General features: G+C 40.0%; 2 protein-coding genes across 2 annotated transcripts in view; both read right to left on the bottom strand.

The window, feature by feature from the left end:
- Positions 1-4,877: 4,877 nt before the first annotated feature.
- LOC130238799 (ras-related protein Rab-11B-like) lies at positions 4,878-14,984 on the bottom strand. The gene is made up of 6 exons (XM_056469914.1): positions 14,960-14,984; positions 14,224-14,408; positions 11,689-11,930; positions 9,375-9,568; positions 6,244-6,324; positions 4,878-5,816 (listed from the first exon to the last, which is right to left on the bottom strand). The coding sequence occupies exons 1-6, from the start codon at positions 14,982-14,984 to the stop codon at positions 5,776-5,778; spliced, it is 768 nt and encodes a 255-aa protein (XP_056325889.1). The 3' UTR covers positions 4,878-5,775.
- LOC130214480 (E3 ubiquitin/ISG15 ligase TRIM25) overlaps positions 13,932-16,656 on the bottom strand; it is a 9,765-nt gene continuing 7,040 nt past the window's right edge. Inside the window, 1 exon segment of the mRNA XM_056446219.1 lies at positions 13,932-13,994. The gene's annotated coding sequence lies outside the window, so the exon portion shown is untranslated.

Here is a 16,656-nt window from a genome sequence, read left to right as displayed (position 1 = left end):
TTCGCAGCATTCATTCATTCATTCATTTATTTTAACACTGTATATATTTTTTTAAGTCAAACAATTTTAAATGTTTCTTATTTTTAATAGTTTCATGTTTCTAATTGATTATTTTTGTGAAGTTATTTTAAGCACTTGTTATAAATACTTCAGGACATTCTCCTCATATAAATGCCTCTTATTTTAAGGGTGTTTCTGGTACTGTAATATTACTGTAAAGTGTTTGTTTGAGATTTCTCAGATGATCATATTTTGTGAGCGAGAGATGAAATAAGCAGTGTGTGTTTATAGTCAATCAACATAATCAACTGAACGATCATTTTTCATGCTGATCGTCTGACTCTGTGTTTAAATGTGTTAAACTTCAAGCTTTATTTCATTCCAAGGAAACGTTTTGCTATTTAAAATGAACTTTAATTTATTGTCATCTTTTATCTGTCAGTTTTATGTACACCTATGAAAACTTTTTTATATTTTTGTGTCTGTTTTTTTAAGTTGATCCAGTTCAGAACAGACATTTTTATATACACGTGTATTTAATCAATAGGAAAAAATGCACAGATGCAGCATCTGTAAATGACAGAAATATATATATATAAGCAGCCATTAGAAGAAAAATCACATTTACAGTAATGCACATCAACCGAAAATGAGCTGAGGATAAAACTCTAAGCGACACGGTGGCTCAGTGGTTAGCACTGTGGCCTCACAGCAAGAAGATCGCTGGTTCGAGTCCTTGCTGGGCCAGTTGACATTTCTGTGTGGAGTTTGCATGTTTTCCCAGTGTTGGCGTGGGTTTCCTCCGGGTGCTCCAGTTTCCCCTACAGTCCAAACACATGCACTATAGGGGAATTGAATTAACTAAATTGTCCGTAGTGTATGAGTGTGTGTGAATGAGTGTGTATGGGTGTTTCCCAGTACTGGGTTGTGGCTGGAAGGGCATCCGCTGTGTAAAACATATCCTGGAATAGTTGCCGGTTCATACCGCTGTGGTGACCTCTGAAATAGAGACTAAGTAGAAGAAAAATTAATGATTTATTTTAAATCAGTTTTTATTAGTCCTGTCAAACAATTAACTACATGTAAAATAAGTTTGTTCTTGCATAATTTATGTGTGCTCACTGTATATATATATATATATATATATATATATATATATATATATATATATATATATATATATATATACATATATAGTAAAACGTATATAAAATACAAAAAAAGAAAACCATATTATTTATATAGAATTGTTTTTTAATTATTTAATTTGTGTATATATATATATATATATATATATATATATATATATATATATATATATATATATATATATATATATATATATATGAGCAGTATCACAGGCGTGCATTGGCACTAGGCCACAGGCCGAGTTCCTTAGTGCCCCAGCCGTGCCGATATACTGCTACTCATGTGATATTGCATTTATACAACAGTTTAATGGCATAATCATGCATACTAAACAGAAAATCAAACACGGAGAGTCTTAAAAACCCTTAAGAACTACTTTTTTCCGCCATTCATTCACATCTGCAGCTAATGTCAGAACAGCAGAAATCATTGCTACTTCACCAACTATCACTTTAGAGCTAGTGAATGATTCTTTAGCGTAATGTCTAAAGTGATGACAAAACAGCTGATTTTGCTCACACCAGTCTACAGAGATTTCCCAGTATTTTTCTGTTGCAATCGGGAGATCACAATAATTAACCCTGAAAAAGCCAAAGCAAAGCAAACACTAGCAGAAACACCACCAGATTACTATGGTATAAATACAGCAATACAACATACAAAAGAGAGAGATCAACTTAGAATGTCACGTACCTGTTTTATAATGATTTGATCAGCTGTAGTTTGAATTTACGCTGAGTTTTTCTCCTCTAAGTATTTATTATGTGGTTTCTGTCACCATCTTGTGGCGCAACCATCTTTGCTCTGCTCAGTATGACAGGCTGATGGCTGCCAATCTCCAAAATTATAAATATTTAAAATAAGCACTATCCCTATTAATAAACTGCATACTGTAGGTGCAATCTAAACATCTACATTCTCCCCTGAAAAGCCTCAAAAGTACATGATGTTCTCCATCAGCAGCAATATTTGTCAAACTGTAGTGAGTTTATTGATCTGCTGTCACTCTCTGTGGGCGGAGTAATACACAAGTGTGAGGAGGCTGTACGAGTGCTGATATAGCAGAATATTGCACGGCTATCAGCCAATCAGATTGGAGAACTGTTGTAAAAAGTAATGTTCAGTACACAGATATATTACATGAATACAAGCTTTTATTTTGGATGCGATTAATCACAATTAGTCTTTTGACAGCACAAATTTGTATGCATTTTGATGTAATATTTTGAGGTTTGGAGGCAATATTTCTACATATCTTTACATATTTCAATCAATTTTTAAAATTGTGCAATAATTAAGACATTTATGCATTACATTAATATTTTTTACATAATAATTGTATATTATTTAACATTTTTTAACACACATTCAAGAGTTCACACTTAGATATTGTTTGACAACTGTTAGCAGGTTTGGCATGCTGTCCCGGGAGAGAACCCTGAGCTCGGAGATAGTTGAGCCCAGGGCACATAGAGCATGTGAGGGGAGTACAAGATCAGGTGGTTCTTGAGAGCGCCCCGTGGTAAAGGAAGAAAGGAGGAGAAGGGGTGGATGGGGGGTTTCTAAGGAAAAACGAAGATAAGAGAGTAGTTCTAGCTAGGCTACTTATAGTGAGTTAATCTGATTGGCTAACTAGTGAATGTAGATGAGTGGCCAGCTGCAGTCAATCATATCACGTGCTCCTCTCGAAATTAGTTTGTGAAACTTCACGTATTACACAAAAAAATGCAACAAGCAATATTTGAAAATGCTTTAATCAGAGTTAAAACACACCTGCAGCCAATCAGCATTGAGGGGCGTGTCTAACTTTAGCGGAGATGTTTAAAAGGGGCGGAGATTTAAGTAATGTCCGTTTGTTTACCACCTTTAATTATATGGATTTCTTTAAACTACCCTACTGTAAAGACTAAATCATTCACCCTCCTGTCAAATTTTAATTCATTTTCAAATATTCAGAAAACACACTTTTAAACATAGTAATGTTAATGACTAGTTGTTTTTTTGTCTTTGTCATGAGGACAGTACATCATAATTAATGTTTTTTTTATTGAAAGTGCCATTTAAAGGCTTTATTTGGGTTACTAGGCAGGTTAGGTTTATTAATATTTATTTATTTTATTCCAACCGAACTAAAAGACTTTCTCCAGAAGGAAAATATAATAGTAAATACTGTCGAAAGGAATATTTTTATTGAGAAATATTTGAAGAAGTGTGTGTAATGTGCATTATTGTAAATGTGATCATGAGTTGTTGTTGTTTTTTTTAATCAGAAGTGCGTCGACAGAATAATGCCTCATTTCTCTCCAGCTCTAAACATGTGTTTGGGGTTTTGAGGAATAAAATGGCCTTATCTGGAGATTCCTGCATTATTATGAGCATCAGTCAGTCAGTGTGTGTGTGTGTGTGGATGTGTGTGTGGATGTTTTCTGCTGTATTGTCGCTGCATGTGTTGTGTTGATCAGTGTGTGTCTGTACAGATCTGTAGCTGTCATGATGATGATGTAAATCTACAACACAAATAAAGCTGATGTGAAAACAGACTCTTCTTTCTGCTCTTTGTGCACATTTACTGCATTGAAAGGAGCTTTATAATGTGTGTTATTCAGTGTGTGTGAATGTGAAGCTGTTTCTGCTGGTTTAGTGTGTTTTGGGTAAAAACAAATCAAATGCAAAAACCGTAGGACACAATTATGGTCAAGCATTTACATCAGCTTGTGTTTCTGCAGACCTGTTTTTACAGACATACTGCTTTACATAAAGTCAAAAAGTACTAATAAAAAACTAACTAACTATATCCACTACCTGACGAAAGTCTTGTCGTTGATCTCAGTTGTAAGAGTAATAAATAATAACTTGACTTCTAGTTGATCATTTGGAAAAGTGGCAGAAGGTGGATTTTTCCCATGAATCATCTGTTGAGCTGCATCCCAATCATCACAAACACTGCAGAAGACCTACTGGAACCCACATGGACCCAAGAGTTTCACTGAAATCAGTCAAGTTTAGTAAAGGAAAAATCATGGTTTGGGGTTAAATTCAGTATGGGGGCGCACGAGAGATCTGCAGAGTGGATGATCAACATCAACAGCCTGAGGTATCAAGACATTTGTGCTGCCCATTACATTACAAACCACAGGAGAGGGAAAATTCTTCAGCAGGATAGCGCTCCTCATACTTCAGCCTCCACATCAAAGCTCCTGAAAAGCAAAGAAGGTCAAGGGGCTCCAGGATTGGACAGCCCAGTCACCAGACATGAACATTATTGAGCATGTCTGGGGTAAGATGGAGGAAGCATTGAAGATGAATCCAAAGACTCTTGATGAACTCTGGGAGTCCTGCAAGAAGGCTTTCTTTGCCATTCCAGATGACTTTATTAATCAGTGATTTGAGTCATTGCAGAGATGTATGGATGCAGTCCTCCAAGCTCATGATGGAGTCAGACACAATATTCATTCTGTTTCCACTGCAGCATGACCACATATTCTATACTGGACATTATTGAAGGTTCAGTGACGAGACTTTTGTCTAAGCAGAGTCAGACCTTACTGTCCTAATGAAATCATTCAAAATCAAGGCCTGATCATATTTTATTGTGGTCAAATAAGCGTAATCTAGAGGCCTTTACCTTTCATATAAGCCACTTCTGATACCAAACGATCAACTGTTCCTAAAACTTGGATGGACATGTAGCACCTTGACTCTCTCAGGAAGGCAAAAGGATCGCAGGATTTATCAAACACGTGGATTTATTTACAAACACTCACATGGAAGGACATCAATAACACAGGAGGCATTGGGGTGACGAGGAAGCTTAGAACTTAGAATACCGGACCATGAATAACGAGATACAGAGACTATAAATACACTGGAGATGATGAAACTGATTTCATACAGGGGTGAGACACAGGTGGAAATAATGAACATGATGGAATGGTGGGAACTAGAATGAAGGAGCACATGGGGAAGGTCACATGGTGAAAACAAACATGTGGAACACAGGACCTGACAGGCAACTTTTGTCAGGTAGGATAGATAGATAGATAGATAGATAGATAGATAGACAGACAGACAGACAGACAGACAGACAGACAGACAGACAGACAGACAGACAGACAGACAGACAGACAGACAGATAGATAGATAGATAGATAAGATCGATCGATCGATCGATCGATAGATAGCCAAACATCCATCAACACAAACCTACAGCAGATCTGAGGTGATCTACTCTGTTTCAGCTTCACAGTTTCCTCTGATATTTAAGATTTACAGTAATCAGTTCAATTGAAGGCTTTTCCTCATGTTAATCATGACATTAAAGTCCTCTGGTTTACTCTAGCAGCAGCTTTACTCTCTTTTACTGTAGTTCACATGTTTGAAGTCTAAAGTTGATCAATTTAAAGTGTTCTTTATTAATTACAGCATCAATTAGCGTTCTTTATTCATGTTGATCAATTTAAAGCTTTCTTTATTAATTTAAAGTATCGATAACTTTAAAATCAGACATCATGACGACCGCAGACTTTTGAATGGTAGCTTTTGAATATTTTGTAAGTGAATGAGCAGAACATTTCTTCTGTTCGTCTGCCGTTGGCCGGACACTGACGTTATTTCCCAAGAGACTCGTCATGAGCCGACCTGCTTCTGTGATACGATACGGTAGATTTCTGTACAAACACACAGAGAAAGAGGCAGATTAATGCTGTTTAGGAGGAGTTAGCAATCAACAAAACATTAGAGACATTCGTTCTTAAATCTGATTAGTTGAGCCAAGGGCTGTGCAATATGACTATAAACAGTGGAAAGTATTCAGACCCCCTAAAATATTCACTCTGTTATATTGCAGTGATTTGCTAAAATCAAGTTCCTTTTTTCCCTCAATATCCACACAGCACCCCGTATTGACAGAAAAACTGAATTGTTTTTGCAGATTTCTTTTAGATTTAAAATAATTTTAAGATCAGAATTATTAGCCCCCTTAAGAAATATTTCATTTCCTTTTACTTTCTTTCCTAATTATAATAATTTTGGTCTATCTGTCATGTTAATCATGCTAGTTGCTTTATGCTACTGTGAGATCATGTGTGTTTGTACCTGTTAGGATGTTTTTGAAGGCCTTTTCAACATTAGTTGAATCCAGAGCTGACGTCTCGATGAATGACAGGTTATTCTTCTCTGAAAGTAAGCGCAAGGTGTTTAACAGAGATGTATAAAGTACTAGAGACCCAGACTTAAGTAAGAGTACAAGTACTCTATCAAAAAGTGACTTGAGTAGAAGTAAATGTGCTCTTAAAGCACCATACTTAAGTGGATGTACTAAAGTATTCAACGTTTTTTGAACTTAAGTATTGCAAGTAGTTTATTTCAAAATGTACTACTCAAGTACTGAAAGTAAAAGTACAAGTATTGTGTAATGTAGTTATTAAAGAAAGCAGTTAAAAGACATCATGGTGTTTTATTTATATTAAATATCTTTATTTGGGGCACGTGATTAAGCAGAACGAAAAGAAACAGCTTACGATACTGTTTTTCTCTCGCGCTTGAATCACAGATCTGACAGGTTATAACGGCTTTAACACACACCTTTCAAAATTGTGTGTCACAAAAACACTCCATAATCCACTCAAAACGCTACTGAAACCCATTTTCGGATCGCAAATTACCGGTTGTAAACGCTGTAAACGGAAGTCCTAAACATTCTACCGGAAGTCGCTGGTCGCTATGGCGCCCTCCATGCAGCAGCCAATAAAAAGGTCTAATTGTAACGAGTGGGGGTGTGAATCTACACTGGTCTCACGGTTCGGTTACGATTATCATGCCATCGATTCGGTTCAATTCGATATCTCGGTGCATCCCGGCATGCTTTCACGGTGCATTGACGATGCTTTCCATACATAATTAGATTTTTTCTTCACAGCACAAGAATTTTTTAATTAAAATCTGTAAATATATTTATATTTATATATTATTTGTAATACAATTTAGTTCTTTAATACAGCAGTAAGATATATGAACGCTTTCTGAATGTATCAAACAAAACTATAACACATGCACAGAAGATAGCACGAGCATTTATAGCAAATAATAAAGCAAAAATAAAGCAAATCAGTGTTAGAAATGAAAGCGCTGTTCACCGATGGCAGGAAGAACAGCCGCGGTTACAGTCTATATGTGCATAACACGTGGTAATCACAGGTAATCCATAATAGACAACGTGGAGAAAACTCGCACCTCAGGCGCGCTCGTGTCTGGATCCACAAGTATCGCTTTAACAGCCAAGAGGAGAGGAAAAGTTACCTCACAAACACGCCAGCGGGTCAAACGTCCAAAGAGAGAGAGAGAGAGAGAGAGAGAGGTAAAGATGGAGTTTTACAGCATTTCTCTGTAGTAGTGAAATAGCGGCTCGTGTGCTGTGCCGCCTTCATTGTAGTAAGAGCGTTATTTACTCGCCCTCGCCTCCTTCGCTATAATATTCTACTGTGACATTGTGCATAAGAGATAAATGACATCAGTATGTAATAACCGGGTATAATCTATTACTGAACCGATGTCAATAATTTTGACACCCTCTAGTAACGAGTAACGATGCAGCACAGAAAAAATCTATCAGAGTAAAAGTATTAAACTCATCGAAAATATGTACTGAAGTAAAAGTGGAAGTAGGAGAGAAAACAATACTCCAGTAGAGTACAGATACAGCCTTTTAGTACTTAAGTACAGTAGTGAAGTAGTTCTACTTCATTACTATACATCTCTGGTGTTTAATATGACTAGCTCTAAAAGGGAACTCTGGGGATCAAGACATGTTTGCCTTAATATAGTGTATAGATATTTACATTAGATGTTGCCTATGCTATTGTTGTCTATTGGAAGGAATTCGTGAATAGAGCCGCCATTTTAGTACAGGGTAGCGCTCCTTTGAAATGAATGTGGGAGTGGGACCAAGGTGCAGTGCAGGACTGGCCATCTGGAGCCAGAGATATACACTCATATATACATGTCTATGTGATCAGGAGTTTTCCCGCTGGTCAGTATGCAAATTTTTCTTTTTTAAATGAAATGTCCCCTTTCCTTATTGATGAATACATGAGTCGAGCGCAGAGGCATTGCTGATAAAGATTGTGTGTTTGTGTGCATGCTAATGTATTATCTTCCCTCCCTGTTAAATTTGGTCTCATCCATATGTGCTGAAACACACCCCCTTTCACTTTTAAGTTATGGAGGGTGTGATTCGGTTGTGTATGAAGCTCTGTTATGAACGATTCATGTGAACCCTTGATATCCCTGCATCTCAGTGTGCATATACACCTTTCTAATCTAAATGCCATATAACATATGTAATATTTAGGGTGGACAGTGCGCACATTGAGGCGCAGGCACTGTTATGTTATCAGACCCTTATAAGTTACTTCCAAAACTAGCCACTACTTCACTTAGCCAACAATAATACACGTTTCTGGCACAGCAGCATCTTGTTGTCATGTTACATTTCCATTTTTGCTGGTTTTCTTCAACCAAGCTAGCATGAGCTGAGTATTTGGTGCAAGTTGGTGCTAATTTGCCTTGTGATCAGTGCAGTGAGAGACTGTATCATCATCAATAACGTTACTTGTTGAGCACACAATTTCATCACATACAAAATCATAAAAACAAAATCTTACCTATGAAAATAAGCTTTGTTTTCTTAGTTTGCTCGTTACTACACCCGTACACAGTGCTAAAGTCCAGCATCTTCACATTGGCTTTAGGCTTGCCTAAGTGTGTTTGGATGACTTTTGTCCTGGGAGCACTGTACCAATATGGCGGCGGTATTGACACATGCTCAAAGCCAGTATGCATTATCTATATCAGGCATGGGCAAACTCGATCCTCGAGGGCCGGTGTCCCTGCAGAGTTTTGCTCCAACACTAATCAAACACACCTGAACACCCTAATTAGTGTCTTCAAGATCACTAGAAAGCTACAAGCAGGTGTGTTTGATTAGGGTTGGTGCAAAACTATGCAGGGACACCGGCCCTCCAGGATCGAGTTTGCCCATCCCTGATCTATATGTACATGTATATATCTATGAATGCAATGTAAATCATGTCTAACAGATTAATTCAAGTATTTACCATTCAAAAACACTAGTATTTACTATATAATACTATAGAATTTTTATATGGGTCATAATTATTCCATCTGTGCTCATCCTCCAGTCTCAGGCTGTCTGTGGGGTGCTGTACCTGCGAAAGCCCGGGCCTTATCAGTGGGCACGGCCCTCCGGTGCTGCAGGTCGCTCTTATTGCCCACCAGCATGATGACGATGTTGTTGTCGGCGTGAGTTCGCAGCTCTTTAATCCAGCGCTCCATGTTCTTATAGGTCAGGTGTTTGGTGATGTCATACACCAGCAGCGCACCGACCGCACCACGATAAAACCTGCACACACACAAAACACACCATCAAAAATCTCAGCATTCAGTTGTAGTTTAGAGTACAGGACTTTAAGAAGTCGTTGAACTCTAAACCTCAATCATTCAGGTGTGTGATGATCTCACAGCAATTTGTAATATTTTAATATAGCGCCTAATTCGTATGAATATGTATGATCTCATTAGTGCGATTTAGTATGATTTGCTCATCCTGCAATGACGGTTGGGTTTGGGGGTGGGGTTTGGTGCCACACCTCCTTTTAAAAATTACACATTTTCAACTCAAATGAATGACTTTAGCCCAATCCCAATTCTACCCCTTAGCCCTTACCACTCGTTTTGTGCATTCACGCTAGGGAGTAGGGGTGTCCCAATTCTCCTTATAGCTTGAAAGTGTAGGGCAGGGCGATTCAATTACAAATTCAGTTGGGCCAGATTGTCAAACAAAGAAAGTTAGCTGGGCCAGTCATTTTTGCGGCTTTGTGATGACATTTTAAAACCAACACAAACAAATTTATTGAAACACACAAGGTTTATTTGTTGTTTCTCTTTTAACTTTGGTCAGTTTGCAGAGCAAAAGGTGCATACAAAAAGAGCTGAATTAACAGAATCTGAGGTAGCCCCGAGAGCTCTATCAAAGAAGTGACTTGAGTAGAAGTTGAAGTGCTCTTTAAGCACCATACTTAAGTACAAAAACTATTGAATACTTTAGCACTTCCACTTAAATACTGCAAGTAGTTTATTCTAAAATTTACCACTCAAATACTAAAAGTAAAAGTACAAGTATTGTGTTATTAAAGAAAGCAGTCAAAAGATATATATAATTATATTAAATAGCAATTTATGAATAATATATATAAATTTATTATCTATGGGTGGAACCACGGCTGGGCCACTCGGAGGTTGATTCTGGGCCGCATGTGGCCCGCGGGCCGCCAATTGAATAGCTCTGGTGAGGGCTAAGGGGAAGGGGTGAATAGCCCTTTGAACGAAGATTTTTCATGACCACACTTGAAACCAAGGGGTAAGAAAATTTCCCAGAATACACCTGCCACAACGGCAGTATTACTGAACCCGGAAGTTAGGAGATCCACAAATGAGTATTTTCTGTCATTATTATGAATTTTTCCAACAAACAAACACATGTTTTAATACATTCATAACCGTGTTCGTGTTTTATCATCATGCTTAAAAAAAAGCGCTAAATTTCGCGACCTATAATCCCTAATAATAACTCCTGAACAACAGTCCCACAACATTCTGTCCCTCGATGACACTGGAAAAGAAAAAACAAAAGAAAAAGTCTAGTGGCTAGTAATGAGCTGTTTACAGTATCTGCTATAATGTTAATGCTGTTTTTGTGTGTTTACATAGATGAATATGGCAGCTGTGTAAACACACATTACAGTTATGATTACCACATTAGATCATTATGATAACATAATATATATATATATATATGCCTTCAGTGATCTCCTAAAAATATATACCAATAAATAACCTGCAGAAAAATCCAGCTTAAACCAGCCTAGGCTCGTTGGCTGGTTTTAGCTGGTTGACCAGCCTGGTTTTAGAGGGGTTTTGGCCATTTCCAGCCTGGTATTAGCTGGTCTGGCTGGAAAATGACCAGATAAATCCAGCTAAAACCAACTTGACCAGCCTGGTTTAAGCTGGACATAGCTGGTCTTGGCTGGGCTCCCAGCCTGGCTAGGCTGGTCAAGCTGGTTTTAGCTAGTCATTTTCCAGCCTGACCAGCTAAGACCAGGCTGGAAATGGCTGGAAACTAGTCTGGAAATGGCCAAAACCCCTCTAAAACCAGGCTGGTCAACCAGCTAAAACCAGCCAACTAGCCTAGGCTGGTTTTAGCTGTTTTTTTTCAGTAGGGAAGCACAACTGTAATAACTACAGCAGTCGCCATCGTCTGATCTCATATGAAGCAAGAGATAGTGATGACATATGATGATGTATGCAGGTGCTGTAGTGCTGTCCCAATTCTTAGGGGTACATTTTGAAGCCCTACCCCTTAACCCTTGGTTATAAGGGCTAAGGGGAAGAGGTAGGGGTACAAAAATTGAGTTAGAATTGGGCCTTTGTACAAATCAGCCACTAAGCACTGCCTGTACTCACGAAAAAGTGATGGTCCTGAAGCGCTCCTGTCCTGACATGTCCCAGATCTGTGCTTTTATGGTCTTTCCGTCCACCTGAATGATCCTGGTGCTGAACTCCACTCCTATTGTGCTCTTGCTCTCCAGGTTAAACTCGTTTCGTGTGAATCTCGACAGCAGATTACTCTTCCCAACGGCAGAATCTCCGGTGAGAACGACTGAAAGCAAAAGCAGACCAAAAGGCGGAGGTTCACCACAGTCAAACTAACACACACTAACAAAATCCAGAAACAAACGAAAATAACCTCAGGGGTAATGAATATGTCAGTGTTCCTAGGGGTGTAAAATGTTTCGCGGTTACATTTGATACGATACGGTACAACAGGAATAAGCAACACATCACCAGTACTTACTTTTTCTGTTTATTTTGACCAGGCACACTTGTTTTGTCACAATAATGAAATGATGAGCATTTAAGTCAAATTGATAGATGCTCATCACAGTGATCCTCACAATAACAGAAATCCTGTATATATAAACTAATCAGAGGATGACCGAGGATCTGCTGAAGTGTTTCCAGAAAAATGTGCTGTGTGCATCAGACATTTAGCCAAAGGTCTGTGCTGAGCGTGACGTCTGAGGCTGAGACTAACTAACACTTAAAGGTGCAGTAGGTGATCTGCCAGAATGCTAGAATTAGCGTAATAGCTTAGAGATTTTTACGACCCTCCCCTGCCATCCAAAGCCACGTCTCTTTAAATGAACGCGAGAACGGGCACTGATTGGATATAACACTAGTTCATGTCATTCACCAGTTAGAAAACTCTATAGAGACACACACTTTATCAAGCGTAGTTGTTGACAGGCCAGCGGGTGCAGGATTATATTTTCCCAAAACTGTCACAGGCTGTCACTGTTTAAAACCAATGTGTGAACATAAATCATACTTCACCTCAGTAAAGCTGGTTAGGCAGAGGAGCACATTTACTTATGTTTCGTTATTAAACTAAATAATAATCTGACCAGAAAACAGGAGTGCTAATACAGAAATATCCTGTCATCTGTTTACATTACACTTATGTTTACGTTACCAAGACAACGAGTGACTTTTTATTTTCAGTTGTGCTCGCTGATCCTCGTACATCGCTTGTCTCCTTTTACACTTGAACAGCTAAATGAATGCTCAGGTCTATTTAACTGACTATATTATTGATGCTGTAATAGGTACTCCATGAACTTAAAAATAGGCAATGTCTCGCCTCACGTGTTCAGTTCCTGAACAACACTACCGTGCATTTAAACCCATTCATAAACAAGAACACGATCTACATCAGCTTTGAATGGCTAAAATAGTTTTAAAGTATACCTGTCAAAAAGAAATACTTCAGCCGTGGTGTCATCCTTTAGATCGTTGCCCTGCTGAAAAATCCAGCTTAAACCAGCCTAGGCTGGTTGGCTGGTTTTAGCTGGTTGACCAGCCTGGTTTTAGAGGGGTTTTGGCCATTTCCAGGCTGGTTTCCAGTCATTTCCAGCCTGGTCTTAGCTGGTCAGGCTGGAAAATGACCAGCTAAATCCAGCTAAAACCAGCCTGACCAGTCTCGTTTAAGCTGGACATAGCTGGTTTTGGCTGGGCTCTCAGCCTGGCTAGGCTGGTCAAGCTGGTTTTAGCTGGTCATTTTCCAGCCTGACCAGCTAAGACCAGGCTGGAAATGGCTGGAAACCAGCCTGGAAATGGCCAAAACCCCACTAAAACCAGCCAACCAGCCTAGGCTTCAGTTCAGGTTAATGCAGAGTTTGCAAGATGACGTATCTTTGTCAGCGGTAGATGTGTGCCTCATGTGTGCGCGTGAGTAACGTATCTGTCTGCTTAAAGAGACTGCGCATAAATAAATAAATAAATGTGTTGACAGACATTTTGAGAAACCTGTAGTAATTGAGTTATTTATCGGTCAGACAATATTTAATTGCATGAACATTTTTTAGTCTTATGCCTTGTCCAGAATTTAAAAATACATATAAACACATTTAGATCATTATCTTTAATCAGTACTATTGGAATGGGAAGAGACTTTAAACCAGTACAACAAAAAATGTTTCTGAAGACAATCACCCACTGCACCTTGCATATATATAACTTGCATATAGTTCATATATAGTGTTTTATTTAAATTAGGGTTGTTTTGAGCAGTTCCATATCATTCATTTATTCTGATTAATGATATATAATAAGAATATATAATTATAACCTTTAATGTTGAGACTTACACTTAAGCACTAATTCCTCTTGAGTCTTTGGTTCAGGTGTGGAAATGATGCTAATGATTCTCACTGTGGAAATAAACAGATGATTTATAGTAAATATTTAAAAATAATACAAATGCTTTTCAAATCATATTGAATGACCTTGCCCACAGCACCATACCCAGGTGAAATGGATTAGAGGAAATAGGAAATGGATTAGAGTTGATTTATGGATTATATTAGTTAAATACATGGGCATATGGGAACCAGGGCACTTTGCCAGAGACTGCCCAGCCGTAAGTTCCTAAGTCCCGACCATGGGCAAGATTGCCTCAGGGTAACACCCCTCGGGTGAGACAGTGATGGAATCCTCATCCCAGGCCTTGGCACCTTTCATGTAGACTACACCATCTTGTGGCACTGCGGACCTGCATTCCCCGTCCATTATCAGTGCAAGTTCCACCTGCCTCATCCTCATCTGAGACTGTTGCCTTTGAGGAGCTGAGAGGGTGGAGTGGAGAGCATTTAAGTGTGCCACGGCGGGAGCAGTTGCAATGCCTGCTGAAAGACTTTATGGACACTATGGGCAGGCCTGGTTTAGCGCTACATTGACACCAGCCACACTGCACCCTTTCGCTTGCTGCCCCCTCATCTGCCACTTGCCAAGCTGCAGAGGAACTGATTTAAAATATGTCTGATAATGAAATAATTAAACCTACTGAAAGTACCTCTTCTGCGCCTATAGTTGCAATTTGGTGTTGAAAAGTAGAGTTAGAACAAGAGGCCTGACCTAAGACCACATTAACTATAGGCGAAGGAATGTGGCAGTTTAGGGTGATGCCCTTTGGTTTGTGTAATGCCCCGGGCCCCTTTGTAAGACTGATGGAGCAAGTCCTTAAATATATTCCCCGCACCCACTGTGTGGTTTATTTGGACGATTTGTTAGTTCATGCAAGAGACTTTGACCAGGCTATCCTCAACTTAAAAGAGGTACTGACAGCCATCCACAGTGCTGGACTGTGGTTAAACCCAGCCATATGCAACCTGCTCACCTGTCAGATGCAATTTCTGAGGCATGTAGTCAGTGGGAGCAGAATTGCAACTGACCCAGAAAAGGTGGCTGTGGTGAAGAACTCGACATAACCACACAGTCCTGGGAAGACCTCTCAGCAGACCGCCTGAAGTGAAGGTGCACCCTGACCAAACAGCTCAAGTCAGGGCAAAAGAACATGATGTGTGCGTCAGAGGACAAGCAAGTTTGTCGAAAGGTGTGGAACAATGACAGCTAGGGAGCCACCAATCGATGCGATTTCTGTGGCAAAGAATGCCTTTCTCGTATTGGCCTCTTCAGCCACCAAGACGCTGTCTCAATCGGACAATTGGAAATGTCTCAAGATAAGAATTAGGATACCACATCCATGGTTAACACTGACTGACGGAGGCCTACTACTACAAGTCAGTGGGAGCAGAGTTGCAACTGACCCAGAAAAGGCGGCTGTGGTGAAGAACTGGCCCCCACCAACCAACATCACTAAGCTTAGGAGCTTCCTTGGCCTGGCCTCCTAATACAGAAATTTTGTTAGGGACTTCGCAACCATCGCCAGCCCTTTGCATCTGCTGACTGAAAAGGACAGACATTTAAGCTGGTCTAAGGACTGTGCTGTGGACAGCTAAATGCTGCCTTCTCTTATGCTCCTGTCCTTCCTGACTTCAGCCAGCCCTTTCTGGTGGATACTGTAATGTTGGGGTCAAAGCTATACTTTCCCAGGGAGGTCAGATAGGAGAGCAAGTGGTAGCCTCTTACAGCTGAAGCCTCAGCTTCCATCCAGAGAAGAACCACTGAGTTGCTGGGGGTGGTCCTGGCTGTCTATGACTTCAGGCCCTATTTATTTGGTACTAAGTTCACACTTAGAATCGACCATGCTAGCCTCACCTGGGTGCTGAAATTCTGGTAGCCAGATGGGCTGGTGGCAAGGTGGTTGGAAATGCTGCAAGAGTATGGCTTCAAAATTCAGCACAGACCAGGAAAGCAGCATGTTAATGTAGATGATCTCTCTATACATCTATGCCTCACTGATGAGTGCAGATACTGTGGACAGAAGAAAGAGAACTGGAAACATTGGCAGCAGCAGGGCTGGGTGACAGTGGCGGAGATGAAGAGATGTTTACAGTTGAGCAGCTGCACCAGCAGCAGGCCACTCATCGAGTGTGGTCAAGGGTTGGTTGGAAGCTCGAGTAAGACCAGACTGGACGGCTATCCCATCAAAGGGGCCTAAGATTGAGGCGCTACACTCTCGGTGGGGCAGCCTGGAACTCCACGATGGCGTGATCTACAGGCAGTGGCAGGCCCCTGGAGGGCGAATCGACCACCTGCAACTCCTTGTTCCTTTCACTTTCCAGTCTGAGGTGCTCTGATGGTTGCATGGGGCAATGGGTTCCAGCCATTTCAGGAACGCCAAGACTGTGCACCGGTTGTAGCAGCGGTTTTACTGGCTGGGGTGCTGCCAGGAAAAAGAGCCACACGTACACTGCAATGCTCTCAAGCACCATTGCAGCAGTACTTGTTTGGGGCATGGATGGAGAGGATTGGGGTGGACACCTTGGTCCCTTTCCCATCACAAAGCAACTTTTTTGTTCTGATTGCCATGGATTGTTTTTACAAAGGGGCCAGAGGAATATGCTGTGCTGAACCAAAGCATTTCCACATCTGCACAGTGACTGGTGGACGAAATGTTCGCTAGGTTTAGGG

This window comes from Danio aesculapii, chromosome 2 (genome assembly GCF_903798145.1).
Source record: "Danio aesculapii chromosome 2, fDanAes4.1, whole genome shotgun sequence".
Lineage (NCBI taxonomy): Eukaryota > Metazoa > Chordata > Actinopteri > Cypriniformes > Danionidae > Danio > Danio aesculapii.
This window is presented reverse-complemented; position numbering and strand designations above follow the sequence as displayed.

Excerpts from the sequence above, each read along its gene's own strand:
- LOC130238799 (XM_056469914.1), bottom strand. The coding sequence starts at position 14,984 with ATGCCTCAGAAATTGCATCTGACAG. Across the intron at positions 11,931-14,223 it reads CTGAGGCAATCTTGCCCATG|TTTGACTGTGGTGAACCTCC; the intron begins GTCGGGACTTAG and ends AGTGTGTGTTAG. Across the intron at positions 9,569-11,688 it reads TTCAGGACCATCACTTTTTC|GTTTTATCGTGGTGCGGTCG; the intron begins GTGAGTACAGGC and ends GTGTGTGTGCAG.